The 26735-nt window shown below is 36.2% G+C and overlaps 1 protein-coding gene across 6 annotated transcripts in view; it reads left to right on the top strand.

Annotated features, from left to right (window-relative positions):
- RTTN (rotatin) overlaps positions 1-26735 on the top strand; it is a 195437-nt gene that overhangs the window by 17214 nt on the left and 151488 nt on the right. For 5 of the 6 annotated variants that reach the window (XR_007721266.1, XM_050767810.1, XM_050767812.1 and 2 more), the window contains 5 exons: positions 875-990; positions 12867-13037; positions 20768-20980; positions 22809-22921; positions 23652-23778. Coding sequence is in view for 5 of the 6 variants with exons in the window: in XM_050767810.1 (XP_050623767.1) it covers positions 875-990; positions 12867-13037; positions 20768-20980; positions 22809-22921; positions 23652-23778 (740 nt within the window). In the remaining variant the exon portion in view is untranslated. Of the gene's footprint in view, positions 1-874; positions 991-6478; positions 6531-12866; positions 13038-20767; positions 20981-22808; positions 22922-23651; positions 23779-26735 lie in introns of those variants that run through there. The other variant, XM_050767815.1, reaches the window with a different exon arrangement.

Here is a 26735-nt window from a genome sequence, read left to right on the forward strand (position 1 = left end):
AAAGTCAGATTGATAATTATAAAGCTATATCTTGGTACATAAAAACTTCGAAATGTTCTCCTGCCCTTTTGTGGTAAATTATGGCATGATTTGTAACTGTTCAATATCATAAGAGATTTCTAGGAGAATTTGCTCCAGCTGTTCTAGTAAAAAAATTAATCTAGATCCTTCCAATCTGGTAGTTTGTTTTACTTTGATTCATTAGAACTTAACCTTTGGGATGCGGGGTGGGAAGGTCTAGTGTGAATCTTCGTCTCACATAGGATAATGGAGATGGAGTCTGTTATTCTGTCTCTGTGGGGAAAGGAGTTTGCTCTGGTGGGTGTGACTTTGGGAAGATTTTTTGAGTTTAAGGTGAGTGCATATAGAGTTTCTTGAAGTTTCTTTAGCACATGTCAGCATGTTCATTTATTCCTTTAGTTGCTCCAGTCCAAGCTTAGCTTCCCTGGCAACTCCTGTGTGGGAAAATATTGATTTATGAGAAGACTCAAGCCTTTTAGTACTAAGTAGAAATTATTGGAATAAGTTTCCTAAATCTTTCTGGTGCTTTGTCACATATTACGTGTAACATAGTTGGTCCCTAAATTTGGAAAATTATTTTGATCTATCTCACAGTACCTGTTAGATTATTGCTACTTTCAATATCTTTTCCAATTATTAGTGTATTTGATTTGTTATGTAGTAAAGTAGTGTTGTGACTGGAACAGAAGCCTTCAATTTGATTGTAAATTGTGATTTCTCTAAAGTTCTAAGAACATTAGAAAAGAAAATGTTGGAGTATGACTAACTAGAATATGAGCAATATGATATTCAGCTGATTATTTTAAAGTTAAGTAACTTTTTCTCCTTTATGTTTTTCTGTTTGTATTCCTAGGTAGCAGACAAATGATAGTAAGAGTTCTGGAATTGCTTGCAGAGGATATGACACTTATTGGTGAAGCAATTTCAACAGATATCTGGGATGACAGCAGCCTTTTTGGTATAGATATGGTGAGAATCAATGTTTTCTTTGGGATATAGGGAATAGTATTTTTTTTAAGATTTTGGTTCTTTTAAGCTGGTTTCATTGTCTCATTAGTGTTCAAAATCTTTTTTCTTTTTGACTCAATATGTCCCATGCTTATTGTATAAATAGCCTGGAACAGGCCTATTTTTCCAAAGGTTCTGGTTACTGCTAATAGGGGAAGGTATATTAAGACCAAAACCAGGCCATTAGAAGTGGTTATAGCTACTGTGATATCATTCTTTCCTTTCAGGAACATTTAGGAAATACATATTTTTAAAGATCGTGAATTTATATTGTTATTTTTCTTATTTTAAATTTGTATTTCTTATTCTTGCGCTTGCTTGTAGAAAGTCTTCGTTACTAGCAGTATCAGCATAATTACTTATTAGCTTTGACCTTAAACATACATAAGATAGTTTCGGAACAGCAGTATTAACATTACTATGAACAACTCTACTAAAAAGTTCAAGATTTCCTGGCAGTTCTTTTTGACATAGACTAATCTCACTAAGGATATACAGTCAAAATACTGTGCCTTAAAGCTACCATTACCAATTCAGCATACAATTAGATTTGTTTTCACTATTGGGAATTGTTTTTTCTTCGTAAAAATGTAGCTCAGAGATGCCTCCCTCCCATTCAGTTACCTTGAAGATGTTTTCCTTATTGGTAGTCATTTTTATTTTCTGGCTATTTTTTTCTATTTTTATTTTATTTTTGCAAATGTAAGCAACTAAGTATGTAGATTCTTATCCTCTCCCCTTCCTGCATAAAAGGTGGTATATTATATACACTGTTTTGCACCCTGTTTTTGTAACTTAAGAATACGTCTTACATACATAGAATAGTAGGTATGGGGGTTATTCCTTATCTAGATGTGAGATTTTCTCATTCTTTTTTATAGGTAGCAAATGCTTCGTTGTGTATTTGTTAACCCAGTCTCTTGGTGGATGTTGTTAATATAAATTATGTACAATGAATAATGTGCTTATGCTGTTTTATAAATGTACAGGTGTGTCTTTAGGGTAGATTTATTTAAGTGGGCATCCTCTTTTTCTAAAAAACTTTTGTTTAGCTTCAGCGGTACATGTGCAGGTTTGTTATATAGGTAAACTGTGTGTCGTGGGGGTTTGGTGTACAGATTATTTTGTCATCCAGGTCATATGCATAGTACCCGATAGGTAATTTTTCTGATCCTCCTCCCGCTCTCCACCCTCGAGTAATCCCTGGTGTCTGTTGTTCCCCTCTTTGTGTCCATGTGTTCTCATTGTTTAGCTCCCACTTATGAGTGAGAATATGCAGTATTTGGTTTTCTGTTCCTGGATTAGTTTGCATAGGATAATGCACCTCCATCCATGTTGCTGCAAAGGATATGATCTCATGCATTTTTTGGCTGCATAGTATTCATTGGTGTATTTGTACCACATTTTCCTTAATCAGTCTGCCATTGACAGGCATTTAGGTTGATTCCATGTCTTTGCTATTGTGAATAGTGCTGCAGTGAACATACATATGCGTGTGTCTTTATGGTAGAATGACCTCAAGTGATCTGCCCGCATCGGCCTCCCAAAGTGCTGGGATTACAGGTGTGAGCCACTGTGCCCGGCTGAGCCATGTTGTTTATGTAGCAGAACAGCAGTTCCTCACTTGGCATCATAGATAGGTTTTCGTAAACTGTGACTTTAAGCCAACTGATTTCTAACAAACCCAGTTATTTTTTCTCATCAGCACTTAGTTAAATTGCATGGAACTTGTAACGCTGTTTCGTTAAAGTCAGTTTCCAAGAACCTGTTGAATGTGTTAAGTGACAGCTTACTGTAGTTTATTCATTTTATTTCTGAGTAGTATTACATTGTGTGGACTTGCCACAATTTGTTTATCCATTCACGTGTTGGTGGACATTTGGGTTGTTTCTAGATATTACAAATAACATTCCTGTGGAGATTCCAGTTGTTCCACATCTTCAACATCTATTATGTTCAGTTTTTTTTTTTTTTTTTTGCGGGGGGAGAGGGCATTCTGATAGATGTGCAGTGGTATCTTATTGGGTTTTAATTTGCATTTCCCTAGTGACTGATGATATTGAGCATCTTTTGTAATTTTTAGAGAGCAAGTCTAGGTCTTTTTAAAACACTTATTCTTAAGTATTTTATTCTTTTCAATGCCATTGTGAATGAAAATTTAAAAAATTTTTGGGTTGTTCATTGTTAGTATATAGAAATACAATTGAGTTTTGTGTATTGATTGTCTATTTGGTGGCCTTGTTGAAAGTTTTGATCGTGAATGATTATTGTATTTTGCCAAACCTTTTTTTGGTCTCTATTGAGATGATCATTTAGCTTTTTGAAGAGCAGAAATACTTAATTTTGATGAGGTTCAGTTTCTTAATTTTTCTTTTATGGATCATACTTTTGATATTTTACCTAACAAATCTTTGCCTAACCTGGGATACAAAGAATGTTTCCTATGCTTTCTTTTAGAATTATTACATAATGTTTTAGGTTTTATATCTTTGATTTTGAGTGGATCTTTGTATATAGTACAAGGTAAGGAATGAATTTTTTTTTTTTTTATGGGTATACAATTATTTTCTCAGCACTATTTGTTCAAATGCCTATCCTTTCTTTCCTGAATTCCTTACCAACTAACTCTATATGGGTTTACTTCTGGACTCTATTTGATTGATCAGTTTTCCCTTATGATGCCAACATCCAACTAACTTAATTATTGTAGCTTATAGTGAAGGCCTATAGTGTAGCTATAGTGAAGCTTACTGTTAAGTCTTGAAATAAGGTAATGTAAGTCCTTCAACTTTGTTCTTGTTTTTCAAAGTTGTTTTGGCTATTTTAGGTCCTCTGTATTTTCAACATCAATCAAATTTGTCAATTTCTACAAAAAAAAAAAAAAAAAGCCTGTTGTGGTTTTGAATGGAATTGAGTTGAATTTGTAGATGATTCAGGAAAAATTGACATCTTAATAGTATTGAGTCTTCTGATCCATGAATACCATATATATGCCTTCACTTGTTTAGCTCTTTATTTTTATTTTTTTTTGACATGGAGTCTCATTCTGTCACCCAGACTGGAGTGCAGTGGCATGATCTCGGCTCACTGCAATGTCTGCCTCCTGGGTTCAAGTGACTCTCACTACAGCTTCAGCCTCCCAAGTAGCTGAGATTACAGGCATGCGCCACCATGCCCAGCTAATTTTTTTGTATTTTTAGTAGAGACAGGGTTTCACCATGTTGGCCAGGCTGGTCTTGAACTCCTGACCTCAAGTGATCGACCTGCCTCGGCCTCCCAGAGTGCTGGGACTACAGGCATGAGCCACTGTGCCTAGACTTATTTAGTTATTTAATTTGTCTCTGCAATGTTTTAAAGTTGTCAGTGTATAGGTCTTCTGGGTCTGAGTATTTCAGTTTTGGGTCTTGTCCTCTGGCTGGTTTTTCTCTTTATGGATCTTAATATTTGATATGTGTAGTAATTTCTGATTGGATGCTGGACCTTTTCAATATTACCATGCTGAGTGTCTTGATTTTTTATTTTGCCCTTTTAGAAGCACTTTGGGAGGGTTCGGAAGCACTTTGGGAGACCAACATGGGAGCATTACTTGAAGCCAGGAGCTTGAGATGAGCCTGGGCAACAAAGCAAGACCTTATCTCTTAAAAAATTAGTAACATTAGCTGGGCAGGGAGGTGCATACCTATAGTTCCAGCTATTTGGAAAGCCGAGGCAGGAGGATCACTTGAACCCAGAAGTTTGAGGCTGACAGGTGGTTATGTTACTTGTAGAGCAGTTTCATTTTCTCAAGACTTTAAAAAATTTGGTAGAGTGGGTCTAAAATAGTGGTTTTCTACTGGGGGTAATTTTGCTCCCCAGAGGATGTTTAGCAATGTTGGGAGCCACTTTTGATTGTCACACCTGGAATGGTGCTACTGGCTTCTAGTAAATAGAAACCAGAACAGCTCTCCACAGATAAGAATTTTTTGGCTCAAGATGTCAAAAAACCTTGAGGAAGTGTTGAGATTGAGAAACCCTGACCTAGAAGAACCTTTGCTTGGGGTTAAACTCTGCTCCTGAGGTGTGATCCTTTGGGACCTCTATTGAATGTTCAAAGTGATTATTGATGCTGTCTACTCTGCCTGGCTAAAGATTGAGTTTTGTTGTCTTGTGTGAGCCCTGGGACTTGTTCAATTTAAATCTCAGTAATCATCTTTGGCCTATATTTACAGAGTATCTACCTATAATATAAGCCACCTAATGTCAGCATGGACTAGATGGAAACTTGTTTAGGTCTCTGAAACTCTTTCTTTGCATAGCTCTCCCACAATTCCTAACCATGTCAGCTTCCACAAGCAGCTTCATCTCCTAACGTCATTGAGACTGTCAGACTCTTTGGATTTCTCTTGCCTGTGTTTGCTGTACAGTAATTGTTTTCAGGTATAGTAGGACTGTCATTGCTTATTTTCCTTCTCTGTGGCATCATAGTCCTGCACTGTCTACTGTGCCACTTTCTAGTTGATTTCTGGTGAAGGACAGGAGAAGTCCTTGTTATTATTTCATGGCCAGAATTGGAAGTTTTACATAAATTTTTAAATTAGGCCATTTAAGCAACTGGTGTATCTGTGAGTTATTAGGGGCTTAAATGTACATTTATCTAGAGTGAAAATTCTGGATCAACTTTAGAATAATCATTCAAAGTGTGGAGAGATCAGGATACCTTGGTTTTTGCTGTTCGTATTTCAGTAGAGTAGATAATTTTAGAAAATATGGCATTAAATTTCATTTTTTTTGCAAGATGTGTTTTGATAAGTAATATTTGCATGAGTAATCAACACGTGTATGGTAGTAGCCTTAGGAATGTTATATTACAACATAATATTTAAGAGATCTATGGAATACCAGAGTATGTCTCCATGTAACTGGAAACCATATCTTTTTTAACATTTCAAAATATCATAAATCATTTGTCATTTTATATCTTTCATTTTGAAATTGTCATCTGATAACCTTGCCTTCCTTGAAGATTTGGCATTCTGTCTCTTCTGTTAATGTGAATTCCTAATGTCTGGTCTTCCTTCCTCTCCTTTTCTTCCTTCGCTTCTCCCTCCCTCCCTTCCCTTTTGCTACCTTGTCAGGGCAGTAGAATCAAAATTTGTTACTCATAAAAGTATATATTGAGTCTTACAGTTATCAGGTTTTTTTCTCTTTATGCTATTTTGATGTAAGTCGGTCTGTATTTAATTAAACATTGTTACAGGCTGTCTGAAATCCTTGTGAATAGAGGTCTGAACATAAAGTACAGATATTTACATAGTAACAATACCCATGTAAGAAAGAAACCCAAACTTGTATTTTTTTCATAACATGAGCCTCTTTTTTTTTTTTTTTTTGAGACACAGTCTCGCAGTCTCGCTCTGTTACCCAGGCTGGAAGCAATGTCGCAATCTCGGCTCACTGCAAGCTCCGCCTCCCGGGTTCACGCCATTCTCCTGCCTCAGCCTCCCGAGTAGCTAGGACTACAGGTGCCCACCACCACGCTCGGCTAATTTTTTTGTATTTTTAATAGAGACGGGGTTTCACCATGTTAGCCAGGATGGTCTCGAGCTCCTGACCTCGTGATCCGCCCACCTCGGCCTCCCAAAGTGCTGGGATTACAGGCTTGAGCCACCGCGCCTGGCAAGCCTCTTAAAAAGAGAAACAAATTGCATGTTTTAAAATGGGTATATTTTCAAGTCTTTAGTTTTCAGATAATAGTTCTGAATCTTGGTGTTTCTTTAGTCCTTAAGGTTATCACACTATTTTGTAGTACTTTTAGGAGATTTTTCACATATTGAAGGTTTTCTACAAGTAAATTTTTCCTTTGAAGTGTGAGGAATGCTTTATCAGTTGTTTCTGAAATTAACTTAAATTTTCTTGGCCAGAACATTTATCTGTAAAAGTTAGTCATTCACTTTTAACTTTTGGCTGCTGGTACTTTATGATTCAATGAATTATTTTTACTTTAAAGGTTAATTCTGTTGTACAAGTGCCAGTTGGTATGTTAGAAATGCTAAATAAAACAGAAGTACTTGAAATTATATTTGATTTACTTTTACTTATTTAAAAAGAATAAATGTCTCTTTTCTTTGGCTATATTTTAAAAGAAGCAAACAAGTAAAATTTCTTAATGTTCATACTTTTGCCAATTTTCAAAAGAAAGACAGAAGCAGTATTTTTGTTGAGTCATTAAAGGAACAAAATAATAAATGTTGCTATCAATTTAGAAATTAAGTACCTGAGGATGTATAATCAAATCTCTAGGTGTTTCCACACGTGCTAATGTCAGTAGCATCAATCGTGTCTGGAACTCTGTAACTCAGCATGGAAGGGAATTTCAATTTCCCCCCTTAATTGAATACTTTTTTGTTTTGTTTTGTTTTTGAGACGGAGTCTCTCTCTGTCACCCAGGCTGGAATGCAGTGGCCGGATCTCAGCTCACTGCAAGCTCCGCCTCCCAGGTTTACGCCATTCTCCTGCCTCAGCCTCCCGAGTAGCTGGGACTACAGGCGCCCGCCACCTCGCCCGGCTAGTTTTTTGTATTTTTTTTTTTAGTAGAGACGGGGTTTCACCGTGTTAGCCAGGATGGTCTTGATCTCCTGACCTCATGATCCCCCCGTCTCGGCCTCCCAAAGTGCTGGGATTACAGGCGTAAGCCACCGCACCCGGCCAATTGAATACTTTTATATTACTTGAAGTAAATAAAAGAAAAAATATTTTCACCAAAATTAGTTATGCTGACCTAAAGTATGTCATGTGTCATTCCCCCTAGTCCTCCATCATCAAATCAGGTCTGTTTTTTCCTTATTTACATGCTAAGTTAGGTTCAACATGCAAGGAGAAAGTAGCCTTCACCTCCTGCCAGATAACCTAGACTCTTAGGTCTATATTCTGTTTCTTTTCCGCATTTCTTCTGTGTCATTCCTGTCATTGCAGTCATTGGAAAGCAGTCTTTTCATCTTTGTGACTCACTGCTTCTAAATTCCCATCTGACCTGCTGTGAACTGGTAACTTCAATATCAAGGCATGTTGGTAGAATTCTAGAATGTTAGTAGGACTTCAGGATGGGCTAACAGGATTGTGAAAGAAACTAAAGATAAGGGCTTTGTATCTGGTAAGGGCTCATTAAGGATATTTGGACCAGATTGTGAATTGATAACGGGGGTAATGGAATCTCTAATTACATAGACCTTCCCTGCTGCTGCCACCATTCCAAAGACAGTTATTTTAACTCACATTTCCTGATTGCCTATTATTAATATATCCTTGGCACTTGGGGTATCAAATAAGATGTAGTGCTTTTTATGCCTGTGGGTGATAGATACTTTTTTTTTTTTTTTTTTGAGACGGAGTCTGGCTCTGTCACCCAAGCTGGAGTGCAGTGGCCGGATCTCAGCTCACTGCAAGCTCCGCCTCCCGGGTTTACGCCATTCTCCTGCCTCAGCCTCCCGAGTAGCTGGGACTACAGGCGCCCGCCACGTCGCCCGGCTAGTTTTTAGTAGAGACGGGGTTTCACCGTGTTACCCAGGATGGTCTTGATCTCCTGACCTCGTGATCCGCCCGTCTCGGCCTCCCAAAGTGCTGGGATTACAGGCTTGAGCCACCGCGCCCGGCCGTGATAGATACTTTTAATGTGACATTAGTAAAACAGATAAGCATACAGGAATAACACTTAAACTAAGGTAGTTTAAATAAAGCACTTACTATATATCAGACACTAAGCACTATTTATGAAGTCATTTAATTATCATGACCCTGGAAACTACATAACTTAGGCACAGTTTATTTTTCAGGGTCACTTGAGGTTTTGTATTTATAGCCATTATGTTTTGTTGCCAATGATGCTTTGAAAAACACTATGAGCTATGAACTTGGGATGTCAGTGAGGGCTTTTTTTTTTTTTTTATTTCCCCAGACTCAGAGTCTCACTGTGTTGCCCAGGCTGGAGGGCAGTGGCGTGATCTTGACTCACTGCAACCGCCGCCTCCCAGGTTCAAGCAATTCTTGTGCCTCAGCCTCCCAAGTAGCTAGGATTACAGGCATGTACCAGCACTCCCGGCTAATTTTTGTGTTTTTAGCAGGGGCTGGGTTGCGCCTTGTTGGCCAGGCTGGTCTCAAATTCCTGGGCTCAAGTGATCCTCCTGCCTCGGCCTCTCAAAGTGCTGGGATTACAGGCGTGAGCCACCGTGCCCGGCCTCAGTGAGGGCTTTTTGTAGATCTGAATGAACTGAGTTTTAAATTATAAGTAGGATTTGGCCAACCAAATAAAATAACTTTTTTTTTTTTCCCCAATCTGGTGGAGAGTGAGAATGAACCATGAGCCATGACAAAGAGGCATGGATAGTTCTGATTGGAGGTAAAGGATGGGGCTGGTGGTAGATGGAACACAAACACCTAGAGCATGAAATGTGAGGTGCAGATAATGGAGAGAGACTGGTGGGATAAATGAGGGTCTGCTGGTAGGGGTTTTTTGACATGGTGCTGAGTAGTCCTGCCTTTCCTCTGAAGGCAGGATGAGATTGCTTTTAATCAGGGAAGTGCCTGGTGAGACTGGCACGAGGAGCTGTGACTGGCTGCGGTGTGGAAGGACCCTTGGGAGCATGTGAGGGGCAGAGCCTGCTGCAGTCTCTTACTCCAGGTGCCTTGTGGAATCCACAACCCATTGTATATTGCAGTGGTAATGTATAAGTTGTGTTTACACTAAAAATCTATTTTATTGGTAATATTTAAGAAATTTTGCTAACCTGGCATTTCAGTTTTGTACCTTCTGTTGTAAAAACTATGACTATCCTGTGAGGACTGGTCTTTTCCCCCCCCATCAACTCCTTTAGGGTTGTTGCTTAAACATCTTTAGCCCAAAGAATTAAAAAATGTTGACCAGTTACTGTTGTTTTTCGGTCCTTTCCTAAAAAACAAAACAAAACAAAACCAAAAAAAACCACTTTTTTTTTTTTTTTCTTTTGCTTAGAAGAAATGTTGGAAATGGAACTGTAAAACTCATTCTTAAAGTACTTGCTTTTTATATTTTGAGAAGTACTCAATTCATCATTAGAATTAGTAAGATTATTTTAAACAATTTCACAAGTAGATAGACTTTTAGAAAAAGCCCTACAATACTGAGATCTTAAATATATATTTTGATTTAAGTTGTAAATTATCAAAGTTAATCTTGAATAATAGAGATGTTGTTCTTAGTACTGTTTTCATGGAGAAATACTGTATGGAGGAATTAATTGCCTATCAATATAATAAGACTGTCACTATATTTCCAGTTTGTTTTCTCTAGACCAGTAGTTATTTGTATGAGGATGTTTTACTTTTTGTTTTAATCTTGTAAGGATTGTTCTACTTTTGGTTTAAATATTTATTACTTTTTAGTTTTATTTCTTGGGGATCAGAGAAATATAGCCTTAAATATACATTGAAGTTTTCTTTGTGGTAAAGTATTTTTAAAGTTGATTTTTGGCAGTGTTTCTTGGAAACTTGAAGAGAAGTTATATTCTTTGTAGTGTTCAAAGTATATGCTATTAATTTTAATTACGTTCAAAAAGACTGAGTTAAAATCTATAAATCCATATCATATCAATGACATGTTTTGTTGATGTTCTATGTTATTCAGATCACAGACTCATTTTTACTGAGTCTTTATTGTTAAACATGTCATCAGTAGAAAATTACTGTAATTTATTTTGCCCTAAATTATTCACTATTCATACTGCTTAGGTTTTTTGTTTTAATTCTACTACTCATTGAACTTTTAACCTTTTATTCACAAAGATTTTTTTTTTAAATTTTATTTTCTTTTTTTTACTCTTAATCCCATGACAGTTAAGGATTTATGTATAAATTTTTAATTTTTGTTTTTTACTTCAATATGAAGTTGTTTCATTTATAGGAAAATTTAAACTTTTTATAGTGTAGTTATGCTTGGTCTACTGTCAACAGTTTTTGCCTTTTTTTGCTTATGTGGATTATTTTGTCTTCCTTTTACTTCTGCAGTGACATTGTTGTACAACCATTATCATTATTTACACAACTTTTTCATCATCTCAAATGGAATCTCTGTACCCATTAAACAATAACCCCTCATTCTGCCTATCCGCAGCCTCTGCTACCTCATATAAGTGGAATCTGTATTTGTCTTTTTGTATCTGGCTTATTTTACTTTTGTATTTGGCTTATTTTATTTTATGTTTTAAAGATTTACCCATGTTGTAGCATGTAGCAGAATTTAATTCCTTTTGAATGCTCAACACCCTTTTTTTCTTTTCTTTTCTTTTCTTTTTTTTTTGAGATGGAGTCTTGCTCTGTCGCCCAGGCTGGAGTACAGTGGTGCGATCTTGGCTCACTGCCACCTCTGCCTCCCGGGTTCAAGTGGTTCTCCTGCCTCAGCCTCCTGAGTAGCTGGGATTACAGGCACGTCCCACCACGCCCAGCTACTTTTTGTATTTTTGGTAGAGACGGGGTTTCACCATGTTGGTCAGGCTGGTCTTGAACTCCTGACCTCGTGATGTGCCTGCCTCGGCTTCTCAAAGCGCTGAGATTAGAGGCGTGAGCCATTGTGCCCGACCTCCTTTTCTTGTATGTATATACAACATACCACATTTTGTTTCTGCATTTATTGGTCATTGGCCACTTTGATTGTTTCCACCTTTTGGCTGTTGTGAATGGTGCTGCTGTTAACCTGGGTGTGTATACATCTCTCTTTGAGACCCTGCTTTCAGTTCTTTTGGGTATATACCCAGAAGTGGATGATATGATAATTCTGTGGTTTTTGAGGAACTGCCCATTATGGTTTCCACAGTGGCTGCACCATTTTACATTCCCTCTAGCAATGCACCAGGGTTCCAGTTTTTCCATATCCTTGCCAACGGCTTGTGATTTTTGGGCCTCATACCATTTAGTTTTTCCCTGTATAGTCATCCTTGAATTGAAAAAATTCTGATATATTAGATTTTTGTTGTTAGTTTGCAGGTATTTCTCATTCTTATTTTCATATGTTTTCAATGGAGAATTAAAGTAAGTACTTCAGTTTTTTGTTTTTTTTTTTCCTGTCTTACTGAGGGTGTCCTTTTACCCGCTAGTTTATGGGGGCATATCAGTATATCTGGGATATACTTTGTCTATATTGATGTGACTTACAAGTCAGTCTACTATGCATAGGTTCTTCTTCATATTTAATGTATACCTTTTAGTTTAAAAGATACGATTTCTCTTTTTTAAATTTATGATGGCATAACATTTTCCACTTGAAACCTTATTATCTAAAGAGAGTTTATACAATTTGATATTTAATTGCTTTTTAATTATTTGACTTTCCTTGATTCATTTCTTTAGAAATGTTGGTATCAGTTTGAGGATAGGGATTATCATGTCTCTTGTACTAATGCATTTTTTTTTCCATTATGCCTGCCACTGTGTTAGGCGTATAGTAAGCATAAGAAATACTTGACGAGGGGTTAATGCGTTAATTGTTCCACATTGGAACAATTAAGCACTAGAAACTAGGAGGAATTTATGGTTCATTTACCTTTTGTATTTTATTGTTTATACTTATTCATTGTTAGTTAAGATTGATCATATTAAATACTTACAGATTATTGTATTTTTAAAATGTAGGTGGTTTGTTGATCATTCTTTTGTGCTTTTTAAATTATGTCAGCAGGTATTGGTAATTCTCAGAGAGAGGAATAAATTTTGTTTTGGTTTCTTTTCCTATTTAATGATAATGATAATATTTTAATCTGTTCTCCATGGCTTTTGTACACTGGCCCGTAATATTGGTTGTTTTCTTCTGTTTCGTGTTGTGTAAATGTTTTCAGAAAGAGAAACTGCTCCTGGTGTTGGGAGCCCTTGGAGAAACCATGTGCTACCATAAAAGTAGTATCAGTTTGGAGCAACCAGAGGTGATGCTTGTGCACCACAGAATGGCCTTTATCAGCATTTCCCTGTTTGCAGTTCGACTGCTACAAACGCTTCTCCCTGTTGAAAAGGTAAGGCAGGTAATGCCGCTCATTTGGAATTTACTGACTATTCTAAATAAATGCTCTGTTGTAAATTGCTGCTGCTCTTTTCATGGTGTGAAGGTATTGTGCTTTAGGCCATTTTCAAAATAAGTGTAACAGGTTATATGGGAAATGTAGAAATTGAGAAATGGCTAACATTTTGAACAATTTTGACAAAACATTTGATGGGAAATTATTTTTTAATCTTGCTATTGTTTTTATTGCATATGTTTTACTGCAGTCTGTACATTTGTTTGTTTATTCCTTGTTCATTCAGTGAATAATTTATTGATTGCCTACAGTGGGCTAGCAGTATTACTTGCTGGATGTAAAACTGAATAGGTTAGAATTATTCCCTGGCCTTATAGAGCTTAATTTTGTAAAAGACAAGACTTGCTGTTATCTGTACATATACATATACGTATATGTATTTGTATAGAAGACATAATCTCTTCCCTCAAGTGATCCCAAAGTTATTAAAGAAATGAAACCAAATAAGTCAAACAATAACATATAGATGTATATGTTATTTGGTCTCATTTCTTTAATAACTTTGGGATCACTTGAGGGAAGAGATTATGTCTTCTATACGAATACATTTTTCCATACATATATACATATATAATTGGTACACTTGATGTATCTTTTAATTGATTGGAGGGCATTGAAAGCCTACTGATCTTATCTCTGCAGTGTGTGTCTTGGTTCTTACCATTAATATCAAGAGTAGCCTTTCCTTCTCTTCAGCTAGGTACATGTTGTCAGAGTTCTCTACCTATTCACTATTTCCCAAGTTCCTTGACACGTAGAATACAAACAATAGTTTCCATTACTGCTTCAGAAATTATTTTGTAGTTAGCATATCTTAATGTCCTGGAACCTTTTCTTTTTCTTGTTTTGTCTATTAAAAATAGTGTTAGCAGTGCTTTAGTTTCTAAGTGTTGATGAAGTTGATTTCTGAGGACTCTCCTATTGTATTTGTTGTATTTCATGTAAATTACTGGTGTGTGGTGTATTTTAGTAACTTAAGGGAATTTTTTTTTTTTTTTTGGTCACATGTGTTTCTCTTTCCTTTCTGCCAGCAACTTAATTGCTTAATATTTTTATTTTAGCACCTGATCAAAAGAATTTCAGAAGATATCTTTGGTAGGATTAAATATCCTGGTTTTTATTTGATTCACCTAGTTAATATTTGGTAACTTGTTTTATGTCTAAACATATTTGTAGTTTGAGTTATGTAATATATGATTTCATACCTTAATATGTCTTTTGAAAGTTGTTTTTTTGATTAACATGTTGCTTTAGGTGTCTTTCACAAAGCTGCTTTTCTGCCCATGATAGCAATAAACTATCTTTTGTGCTAGTCTTTATTCTAGTACTTTTTTTTTTTCCTACTTTTCTATTTTACCTAGCCCTTTCTTTTCTTTGGTGTTTTCAGTTTTTAACTTTTACTCAGAAAATAAGATGTTGATTTAAAAAACATTTTGATGTATGAATAATAAAAATTCATTCATAAGTTCAAGTTAGTTTTGAGGCTTTTTTCTTTTCTGCTTTAAGTCCAATTGACAGCATCCATAAAAGTTATTTATTTTTAATTTTTTGTTTTTGTTTTTGTTTTTGAGACAGTCTCACTCTGTCACCCAGGTTGGAGTGCGGTGGCACTTTTTTGGCTCACTGCAACCTCCACCTTCCAGGTTTAAGTGATTCTCCTTCCTCTGCCTCCCAAGTAGCTGGGTTTACAGGTGTGAGCCACCACACTCGGCTAATTTTTGTATTTTTTTAGTAGAGACGGGGTTTCGCCATGTTGGCCAGGCTGATCTTGAACTCCTGACCTCAGGTGATCCACCCACTTCCGCCTCCCAAAGTGCTAGGAGTATTGGCGTGAGCCACTGTACCAGCCTATTGATTCTTTTTTTTAAAAAAACCATTTCTTATTATCTAATATACGTTTTCTGTGTAACTAAACACTTCATAAATTTTAATGGCTGCTAATATTTTACCAGAAAGATGTTCTATGATTTCCACAAGGACTCCAGAAATTAAGCTTTTACGTTTCTTTTTTTCTTTTTTTGGTATTTTGATAAATAACACTATGTTGAATTGCTACTTACACATGTTTACTCGTATTTTGGATTCTTATATTCCTAATAAGGGCATTACTAGATCAAAGGCTGAATGCTTAAACATGTGCTTTTATTATAAGCATAAGTTAAAAATATTATAGTTTCATAGGTTTTATTGTTTTTAGCTAAAGAATGGATAAAAAGAGTAGTACATGGAAAAGATAATTGTGAGAATATATGGCGGGGAAATTATTAAAAAGAAGCACTTTTTGAAAGTGCCCAAGGCTGGTGTCTCTTCTGTGTGTTTGCTAATCGCAGTTTCTGAAATTGTGCACTGTTAGTTTAATCAGAACACTTAAATTTTTAAATTATTTTTAAAATGCTATCAGGAAAAATACATTAAATCTGTAAAGGCTTTTTTTTTTTTTAAACTTTCATATACATTCTGAAAAGTACATAGTTCCGTGCTTTTTCTACTTAAGTGAATGTATCTGTCTTTAAAAAGTGACCAACCTCATAACAGAAAATAGAATGTTACCAGCATTCCAAAGGCCCCTTCCCATCTGTTACCTCTCCCTCTTTCTCTGAGCCACACTGCTTTCTGACTTCAGTCACTGTAGATCAGTTGGCCTGTTTTGAATGTTGTTTAAATGAAATTATAAAGTAGGTACTCTCTCAACTCCTTTTCGAGGTTCATAACTATTGTTGCTTATAGCATTAATTTAACTTTTATTACAAAATATTCCATTGTATGAAGTCTGTTAAAGGTGATTTTAATATGTGTAAATATTTCTTTAAAGTATTCTGACTGTATTTTTAAATGTGAGGTTATCTCTGAATTTGAATGTTAGTGGTAAAAGTATCTCAGATCATTCAGATATCAGTATTTTGTGGTGGTCTTGTTACAAAGACAAAGGAGTGGCACACTAAAATGCAGGTGTGGGAGAAATTATGAAAACGAGAAAACTATTCCTTATGCCTCTTTGTTGCCCTTAGTTATTAAACATTTGCGGCTTTGTTTCCTAGAATTCTGTAGAGCATATAGTCCAAACTCTATTTTCTTTTATTTTTGAGACAGAGTCTCGCTCTGTTGCCAGGCTGGAGTTCAGTGGCGTGATCTCCGCTCACTGCAGCCTCCGCCTCCTGGGTTCAAGCGATTCTCCTGCTTCAGCCTCCTGAATAGCTGGGATTGCAGGTGCCCTCCACCACGCCCAGCTAATTTTTGTATTTTTAGTAGAGATGGGGTTTCACCATGTTGGCCAGGATGGTCTCAATCTCTTGACCTCGTGTTCTGCCTGCCTTGGCCTCCCAAAGTGCAGGGATTATAGGCGTAAGCCACCGTGCCTGGCCCAAAGTCCATTTTCTAAGTATCACTTATATACACAATGTGTTATCAGGTGATCCAGGAAAACGATTACATTTTAAATACAGTATTTTGCTTTAAGGAAAATAACATCACTTGTGTTACTTTTAATTTCTAACTTGTATTCACTAGTCATTATGTTTCTGCAGTCCTTTTTTGTTTTGAAGAGTAACAATTTTTCAAGGCATAAGCATTAAGAATGGAAAAATTCCAGTCTCTTAAGACAGGAGTTGAATTTAAAATATGGGTGTCTTCCTTAATATTATATAACTGAAAAATTAGTGGTGCTACAATTGCTTGTTATTAAGTATTGCAAATGATCAATCTATCTATGGGTTGAAGTATTGATGGAAAACTTATCCTATCAGTTGCATCATGTAGTTTATTTTTGATTGTATTTTTTCATCAAGTGCTTATTTGGACCAGAACCAAAATAGAAATCAGTAATTTTACTTAGTGCTAGAATAATGTAAAGTTAATTTTCCATGCTTTTTTTTTTTTTTTTAAAGAAAAGGTAGTTATTGTTGTATTGTTTCCATTTTTAAAAACAAATCAATATCTAATTTTTGGTAGTTATTTTAAATATATAACTTGGAACTTTATTAAAACAACTTTGATCATTGTGGGAGATTGTAATTAAGGTATTTGTTTTTAGATGATTATATTTGTTTTGATTAATTGGCTAAGTACTTTAAAGTGAGATCTAAACAAGAATGTTATTTCATTGCTGTTAAATTTCTTCTCTGGTTTATATAAATGTAAGGTTCTGCTGCCCTCTGTCTGTTGCTAGCCCACTAACAATTGAAGTAGAATTTGGACTCTGCCTTTAAAGTGGTTTTTTTGAGTTGCCACTGACCAAATAGGTAATTTGAATGTTGGAAAATAAATATGAATCTATGTAGAGATTTCCTAAGTTTGACAAAATGTCCTGTTTTGAAACTGATACTTGTTGATTTTAAATGATTTTGGAGAATGCTCATGTATAGGTTAAAATGATACGTTGGTAATCTTGTGACAAATATTGTGGTTGGTAAAACAAATGAAGGTAATTTCGTTTGGGGAAACATCTGGGAAGTAAGAGGTAAAAGTACTAGCTCTGTTCTGGAAGCAGAAGCACAGAGCATCCTAGGAACTGCTGTTACTCTTCCTTAGCTACTGATGCTCACTGAGGGTAAGGAAAAACGCCATTCTCCTGCCTCAGCCTCCCGAGTAGCTGGGACTACAGGCACCCGCCACCTCACCCGGCTAGTTTTTTGTATTTTTTAGTAGAGACGGGGTTTCACCGGGTTAGCCAGGATGGTCTCGATCTCCTGACCTTGTGATCCGCCTGTCTCGGCCTCCCAAAGTGCTGGGATTACAGGCTTGAGCCACCGCACCCGGCCTAACACAAGGTCTTTAGCTTTTCAGGGAGGTGTATAAAAAGATCTAATGACCTGGTGAAGCCAGTTGAGTGACTGAGAGCAGTGCTTTTCAAACGGTAATGTGCAAACATATCACTTAGAGATATTCTTAATCACATCTTGCATATTCTGATTCATCAGGTAAAGGGTAGGGCCTGAGAGCTGGCATTTCTAACAAACTCATAGAACTATGCCATGGCTGCTGAGTGGCTAGGTGTAGAGGAAACATTTATAGCCCCTCCTCCCAATGTACATGAGATGATGTTGCTGATGATTTTTTATCTAATGGGGTGGTGGATTTAAATCGAAACATCTTCACTTTTAGTTCCAATGCCATGTGACTAATGCTTATATATGCAGTACAGCTATCTTAGATCGGGGGTGTAAATTGTGATTAGTCCATTGGGCCATGTAAGGATTAGCTGATGACATTAGCATGGGGCTTTGAGTTGTTGAGATAGCAAGAGTTTTAAATACGAGTATGCAGGGTGAAATGTTAGAATTCCTTTGTGGTGAAGCGAGAAAAGGAAATTAATATTTATTGAGTGCTACATGCCATATACTCTGCTTAATGCTTGTTTAATTCTCACAGCAGCTATTATTTTTCTGACTAGAGTCAGAACTCTCTTAAACTAGAATGCGGTGCCTTTAGAGTTAGATCCACTAGGATTTACTCTCTTAGCACAGTACCCAACTCACTAAATCGCCTTTGCTAATTTCTCCTCATCTTCCTAACTCTTTAGGAGTAGAACCCTGGGACTGACTGTAGCCCTCAAGAAATACATCCCATTTATGATTATTAAATGCCATCTGTTTGTTGATGCCTTCCAAATTTATACTTCCAGAGCAGACATATAACCTGAACTCTGAACTTGTCTATACCCAGTGTCCTTTTTGATGTCTTCACTTGGATGACAATAAATGTCTCCAACTGAACATGTCCCAAACTTCATTCTTTGCTTCCCCTTCCAAATATGTTCTTCCTATAGTCTTGCCTGTCTCAGTAAATGGCAACTTCGTTGTGCAAGTTGATCGTTGATCAGGCAAAAACCTTAGGAGTCAGCCTTGATTCCTTTCTTTTGCTCATATGTAGATATAATCCCTGAGCAAAATTTGTCATTTCCTCCTTGAATACCTATACAGAATCTGAAATACCTGAGTTAAGCCCACCATTCTGTCGTGCCTGGATTGCTGCAGTAAAGTCCTCTGTCTCTGAGCTTCCACTTTTGCACATTATCATCTGTTCTCTACAGACCAATTTTGATACTTGTTTAAAATGTTCCAGTGGCTTCCAGCAGAGGACAAGTCCTTCTGATGACCCAAAGCCTTAACTCATCTGGCCCACCTCTCCTTTCTGACTCCATCCCTCAGAACCAGCTACACTGGCTTTCTTGCTACCAAATATAGCTTTTGTAATTGCTCTTCCCTCTTCTATAAATGCTTTCCCTCAGTCACGTGGCTCCTGACCCTTCCAGGGCTCTACTTAAATGTCACCTTATTAGCGAGGCCTTCCCCTACTACTTTGGAGAAGTAGCGTTTCCCTGCCTCCACTCCACATTACTTCTCTGTTCCTCTCCATCTTTCCCATCCTGTTTTAAAACACTTCTTAGCCACACCTAACATCTTAGGAAGTTTATTGATTTACGCTCTACTTTCTTCAGTGGGATGTGAGCTTCATGCAGGCGGAGGTTTTATTTTGCTCTCTGCTGGGTTCCCAGGACTGGAGAGGTGCCTGGTGTATAGTAGAGGAACACAGTAAGGCCCAATTAATATTCGCTGAGTGAGTGAGTCATAGGTGAGCAGGTAACTGAGTTTCTCTTTTTCCTCCTCCCCCCACCCCAAAAAAGGATAGTTCTTCACAGAATAATGAAATTTCTCTTTACTTTCTAATAGCTGCTGTTTTACTAATCTGGAGGTTTGTTGTGTCTGTGTAATCTAAAATTTTGATTTTTGTCGTTTCTGATCTTCATTTAGCAACTATATTCATTTAAAGGTATTATCGTTTAGCTGATTCAGCTTTTAGACTTTCAGGTAGTTAATGATTATCCTTGAAATAGGTTATCCATGAAATAAATCACGACCAAACCCACTTTTGTAAAGGCAGCATTTCAACCGTAATACTGAGCCTTGTCAAGAGATTTTCTCTGGACATCGAATTTTTAGTCCTTTTTATTTCTTTATATTTATAATCCTGTCACAAAACTAGAACCATTTTTTAAAAAACCATAGTTCTTTCAGTTTTAAATCTATTGATTTATAATATGTATAATATTTCATTTGTGCAAATTGATTTTATACTAATTAAGGGGCTATCTTCTGTGAATATTTTAGAACTATTTAAAATATTATATTGAATTTCCGCTATCCCCTCTAAAAGACAAAACCAAAGAAAAAAATCCATTTCTGTTCAAATCAATCTGTAGCTATACTTGATTTCATGTTATTAATATGTCATTAATAAGCTCTGTCATGTTCAGCTATGGGATGGCTGAACATCTTCAGTTTAATGGGTTATTGTGGAGATTTGTGTACATGTACAGAAAATACTTAGAGAAAAAGGCCTCATGCCTTAGTTCAATAGCAGAGGTATATACAAGGTGTAGGGCTCAGGGAGAGAAGAAGTTGGTTTGGGGAAGAAGATAGTTAGTATCCTGGTCTTTGAGGAAGAGTTGGTATTTGGACTTCAGACATTTTGTATTGAGCAAAGACAAAGAGGTAGAGGTAAATGATGTGTTGGGAAATGGGATTTTCTTTGAAAAAGCTTCAGTTTTTTGACAAAGAATTGCAAAAAAAGGAAGTTGGGTTAGATTAAGACTATAACCCACCATGTTTCTCTAAAATAAGTTTTTTTTTAAACAAAGTTTTAATTTTTTTTTTTTTTAATTCATCAAGGCAAGCGAGTTTTTACCAGAGCCTATGTCAACAGCATTATTTCTCCTTTCTTTGGACATGCCTGTTTCTTTGGAATATCCAAATATTCATGAAGCTGTTGTGGCCTATTTGGAACAGCTGAATTCTGAAAACTACAGTATTTATAAACGAACTGCAGAGGCTGTTTATTCAATTGAATGCACCTGTAACTTCCTGTCTGATATTGAGAAGGAGGTAAAAATTTTGATTTTGATTAATATCTCTTTCAAATCCTTTTGACATATTTAGAAAATTTAATCTATACTTTTCAAATTGATGGACATATAATTGAATTGTCACAGGAGGGATACATTATTCCTGAGTGGGTCAGTTATAAATAACCTGTTATTTAACGGGTTAAAGTAAGGATATGATTTGTATAGAAGTAAAACAAAGACTTTAGATTAATTAATGATGTATATTCCTAATATCAGTGATTTGCAAAAAAGCAGTGGTTATTACAAATGTCTTGATGTTTAATATTGAGTACCTCTATGAAGTGACTTACTGATATGAAGTGAATGACAGTTGATGTAACTAGAATTATAAGGGCTATTTTAGTGCTTGTAGACATGTTTTTGCCTTAATATTTTATAGATACTTATATATAAAGCCTGATTTTTAAAAAATATTAAGTACAGTCATGAACTACATTGTTTATAATGTGTTAGGATGACTTTACGGCAGTGTTACAGCAATAATTATGTGTCAGTATCCCTTTTAAAAATACTGTTAGAATATTAGTATGTTATCAATGAAAGGGTTAATGGCTCTTAGAGGCAGACATTGATACAATAGTTGTTTCTTGTTTGAAAATAAGGACATGGATCCTGAAGATCTTGAGGAATTAGGGATAAAATTCTTATTCATTTTGGCGCCTACAGTAGAATGTATCTGAACCTATTTATTTTCTTTGAAATTTTTTAAATTTTTATTTTGACAGCCTCCTCTGTTGCCTAGGCTACAGTCTTGATCTCTTGGGCTCCAGCAATCCATCTGCCTCAGCCTCCCAAGCAGCTAGTACTATAGGCATATGCTACCACACCTGGCTAATTTTTAAACTGTTTTATAGAGATGAGGTCTCATTGTGTTGCCCAGGCTGGTCTTGAACTCCTGGCCTCAAGCCGTTCTCCTACCTTGTTCTCCCAAAATTCTAGGATTAAAGGTGTTAACCACTGTGCCTGGCCTTGAACCTGATATTTATAATTTTTCTTATTTACTGCTATAGTTTATTTTTTTTTCTTTTCCTTTTGCCACATGTTAGTACCCCTGGCTTCTTGTTTTGAATTGTGTCTTTAAGTTGAAGTATTTCTGTGGCTTTTTTTTTTTTTTTTTTTTTTTTGAGACGGAGTCTCACTCTGTTTCCCAGGCTGGAGTGCAGTAGTGCAGTCTTGGCTCACTGCAACCTCCGCCTCCCACCTGAGCCTCCCAAGTAGCTGGGATTACAGGCGCGTGCCACCACAACCAGCTGATTTTTTGTATTTTTAGTAGAGACGGGGTTTCGCCATGTTGGCCAGGCTAGTCTTGAACTCCTGATCTGACTCAAGTGATCTGCCCGCCTCGGCCTCCCCAAGTGCTGGGACTACAGGTGTGAGCCACTGTGTCTGGCCTCTGTGGCATTTTGCATGGTCAGTTAATCACACGTGTTGAATGTCCTGTATGTTCCTAGTGGTCAGGCTGTTACAAGAGGCAGGTTTATAATAAATACATTAGCCCTACTTTTATTAGGGGAGGTAGAGCTACAAAGAAGTAATCAACGAACCAGGCAGTTTGATTGTAACTTTAAGCTTACTCAGAGTTAAATAACAGAAAGTCTCATGTAGCATTTAGCTAGGGAATTTTCGTACATTTCTCCACCTAGGCTGACATTTTTAGGTTGCTTGATGAGCAAGTGGACATAAACAGATGTAAACAATCTCATGGTCTCGGAATGGTCTAGTTTCTTGAAGCTGCTTAGTTAGCTGTTGAGAATTTTATTGCACATGAACTTGACATTTATTGTTCCATTCTGCTTCTTTTTTAGGGAGAGAAGAATCTCTTAGAATTAGTGGAGCTGGCAGACCAAGCCTTGCGTAGCTTTTCCTATCATCAGCATTTCTCCCTAATAAAGGAAATCATCAGCATTTGTTCAAAGATGTAATATTTTCTTTCTTAATGTGATTATATTATTATTGGACGCTTAGGGTGTGCGTAAACTTAGAAACAGTGAAAGTGAAGCTGACCTTATGTCTTTGTTGTTATTATTTTTTAGTTTAATTGCTTTTATACGTGTCTGACTTTTAAAGGGCATATGTACAGCTGCATTAGGAGACTTAACTGTTATTTTCAAGATTAACTTCAAAAATGTCATAGCCGCAATCAAAATGAATGATCTTTGGATTTTTATACATTTGTTTTTGCTATCCATCCAGACTATTCACACACATTGTTCATTTATCTTTAAAGTTTTAATTAATAATTTGAGAGTTTTGTAACTTTTATTACTTTGTACTTTTTTCTTGTGTGGATTTTTAGAAAACACTGTGTATTGGTTAATTTATTTTGAGGACATCAGCAAATTTCTATTTAGAACTTAGTGTCTTTATTGCTTTTGGAAAGAATAAATTCTGTGATGTGATAAACATCAACTGAGTAGGGGATTTTAAAGACATTTTGGGTTTTCAAAAATAGTCTTAAAAACAGAATCTCCTCTGCCCTGAAACAAATAAGTGCTTAGGTGGTAAGTACTTGCTAATATCAGTTATTTTTAATAAGATCTCAGTTTGAGGAATTGGAGTAGGAAGAAATCCCTTCCAGTTAGCTTTGCAGTCTTTTGCTTAGTAACTGACTTGCCTCAGATGTCTTGGTGGTTTTACTTTTTCACCAGCTGGAAATCTGCGCAGGCCAGTCCATTACTACAAGGAGAAAGTCAGAAGGCGCTTCTCCATATGTTGTCTCACCCGTTGCCACAAGTGAAAGCCGAAACTTACCACTGCTGTCTGGAAATCACGAAGGTGAGGTTTTGTTTTTTGTGTGTTTTGTTTTTGAGAACAAACAGTAGACTCTCTTGTTATGCCTTCAAACTTAAATTACTTGACCTGTTGTATGAGATATAAGAACTATATCCCATAAAAATAGATGATAATTACTAGTCAATTCTGGAAAATTTGTACTATTACATTCTCTTAACTTAGTAAGTCCAGCAATTTGAATTGCTTTATTTGAAGTTTTATTAAGAATTACATTTATGCTGTATTAGTGATGGAAAAATTATAAGGAAAATTGATTTCCAGGTATTCAAAAGTGATTTCTACACCCAGGAAACCTTGTAGGTTGTTATTGCCTAGATTTTATGGTTTTATTTCTGTTTTCTTGATGTTATTTTTTTATTTTTCTTTTCTTTTGAAACATTTATTTTTCTGTCTTCTTAAATGATAAAATATTTAGGCATAGAATATTAAATATTTCAATATTGAAAAGAACACTGTACATAGGGCAGTATTTAAAAGTGTATGTATTCCTATGTACTCTTGAAGGTGTCCTTTTGTATTTAACACTCTTGTAAGTACTGTTTGGTTATAATAAGTATATTTATAAAAATTTATTTATAAATTTATTTTATAAAAATTTATAAAGAATTTTGCCATTTTTACTTCTGATTCATTTTTATTCAAAGAAAAATACCAGTTATAGAGGAAGCTTCTTTGCTTTCTCTTCTCCCACCAACATAGCCTAGCCACTCTTACACAGCTGGTGTATCTTCTTCCCATCCAGTTGGTGTACATTATTTATAAAGCTGTATCTTTAATAAATAATAGGGAGAATTTTATATATAGCATGATTAGCATATATAGCAGGATTTGAGATTTACCTAGTTCATTCACCTTAATTGCTATTAAGTTTGAATATGCTTCCTTTTATTAATTGATAAATATTTAGGTTCAGTCCCCTTTTAATTGAAGTAAGTTTTTCAATATTTTCAGTGACAGTCTGTGACTGTGTACATATGTTTGCAAATGTCATGATTTCACTTTATTTTGAGTAGTAATTTGACTGCATATAAAATACAGGTTGACTGCTAGTTTTTATTAGTACTTTGCCAGTATTGCTTAATTCTTATTAGGCTTCTATCATTGTTGAGAAGTGTGATATCAGTTAATTATAATTTCTTTTAATTTTTTTTCTCTAGTTTGTTTTAAAATATTTTCCTTTTCTATGGTGCCCTGCGGTTTCATTAAAATGTGTCTCCATGCATACATGATTTTCCATTTATCTTGCTTAGGACTTTTTGCTTTGAACACTCAATCTGCCTTTACTTCTGTATAATTCTTGGTCATGCATATTTGGAATATTGCTTTTCTCTTTATCCTTGCTGTTTTCTCCAAGTGGAACTCTTTTTAGACCTGTGTTAGACCTTCTTAGTTTACCCTTTGTGTCTTTTAAGCCTTCTTTCATATTTTCCATATCTTTTTAGGTTTTATTTGGGTAGAATTTCTCAGTGGTTTCCTTTCAGAACACTAATTCTTTCCTCAGCTTTGTCTAATTTCCTTTTTTTTGATGGTGAGATATATAACGTAAAATTTATTTTAGGCCAGGTGTGGTGGCTCATGCCAGTAATCCCAGCATTTGGGAAGGCCAAGGCAGGAGGATCGCTGGAGCCCAGGAGTTTGAGACCAGCCTAGGCAACATAGGGAAATCCCATCTCTACAAAAAAAAAAAAAAAAGTAGCTGGGCATGGTGGCATGTGCCTGTAGTCCCAACTACTTGGGAGGCTGAGGCAGGAGGATTGCTTGAGCCTGGGAGGTCGAGGTTACAGTAAGTTGTGATCATGCCACTGCACTCCAGCCTAGGCAACAGGGTGAGACTTCATTTCTGGAAAAAAAAAAAGAAAAAAGAAAAAAGAAAAACAATTTACCATTTTAACTATGTTTAAGTGTACAATTCAGTGGCATAAGTACATTCATATTGTTGTACCATCATCACCATTACCCATCTCCCAAAGTGAAACTTTATAGTCATTAAACAGTAATTCCTCATTTTCCCCTTCTCCCAGCTCCTGACAGCCACCTTTCTACTTTCTGTCTCTATGAATTTGGCGTCCCTGGGCAACTCATATAAGTGGAATCATACAGCGTTTGTCTTTTTGTTACTGGCTTATTTCACTTAATATAATGTTCTCAAAGCTCATCCATTTTGTAACATATATCAACATTTCATTCCTTTTTAAAAATAATAATCTAATGTCTGTATAATTGAACACCCCAATTCTGGAAATCCAAAATCCAAAAGGCTCTGCAATCTGACACTTTTTGAGTGCTGAAATGTCACTTAAAGGAAATGCACATTGGAGCATTTCCGGTTCTGAATTTTCAGATTAGGGATGCTCAACTGGAAATTATAATGCAGATATTAAGAAATCCAAATAATTTCAAAATCTGAAAGACGTCTCGTCCCAAGCACTTCAGATAAGGACACTCATCCTATACTACATTTTGTTTATCCATTCATCCATTGATGGGCATTTGGGTTGTTTCCATCTTTTTGTAATTGTGTATGTACCCAGGTGGAATTGGTAGATCACATGGTAATTCTGTATTTAATTTTTGAGGAATTGCCATACTGTTGTCCACAGTGGCTGTACTATTTTATGTTCCCACCAGCAGTGTCCAAGGATTCCAGTTTCTCTGCATCCTTGGCTATACTTATTTTCTGGATTTTTTTTTTTTTTGAGATGGAGTTTCGCTCTGTCACCAGGCTGGAGTGCAGTGGCATGATCTTGGCTCACTGCAACCTCCGCCTCCCTGGTTCAAGTGATTCTCCTGCCTCAGCCTCCCGAGTAGCTGGGACTACAGGTGTGCATCACCATGCCCAGCTAATTTTTGTATTTTTAGTAGAGACGGGGTTTTACCATGTTAGCTAGGATGGTCTTGATCTCTTGACCTCATGATCTGCCTGCCTCGGCCTCCCAAAG

Source organism: Macaca thibetana, chromosome 18 (genome assembly GCF_024542745.1).
Source record: "Macaca thibetana thibetana isolate TM-01 chromosome 18, ASM2454274v1, whole genome shotgun sequence".
Lineage (NCBI taxonomy): Eukaryota > Metazoa > Chordata > Mammalia > Primates > Cercopithecidae > Macaca > Macaca thibetana.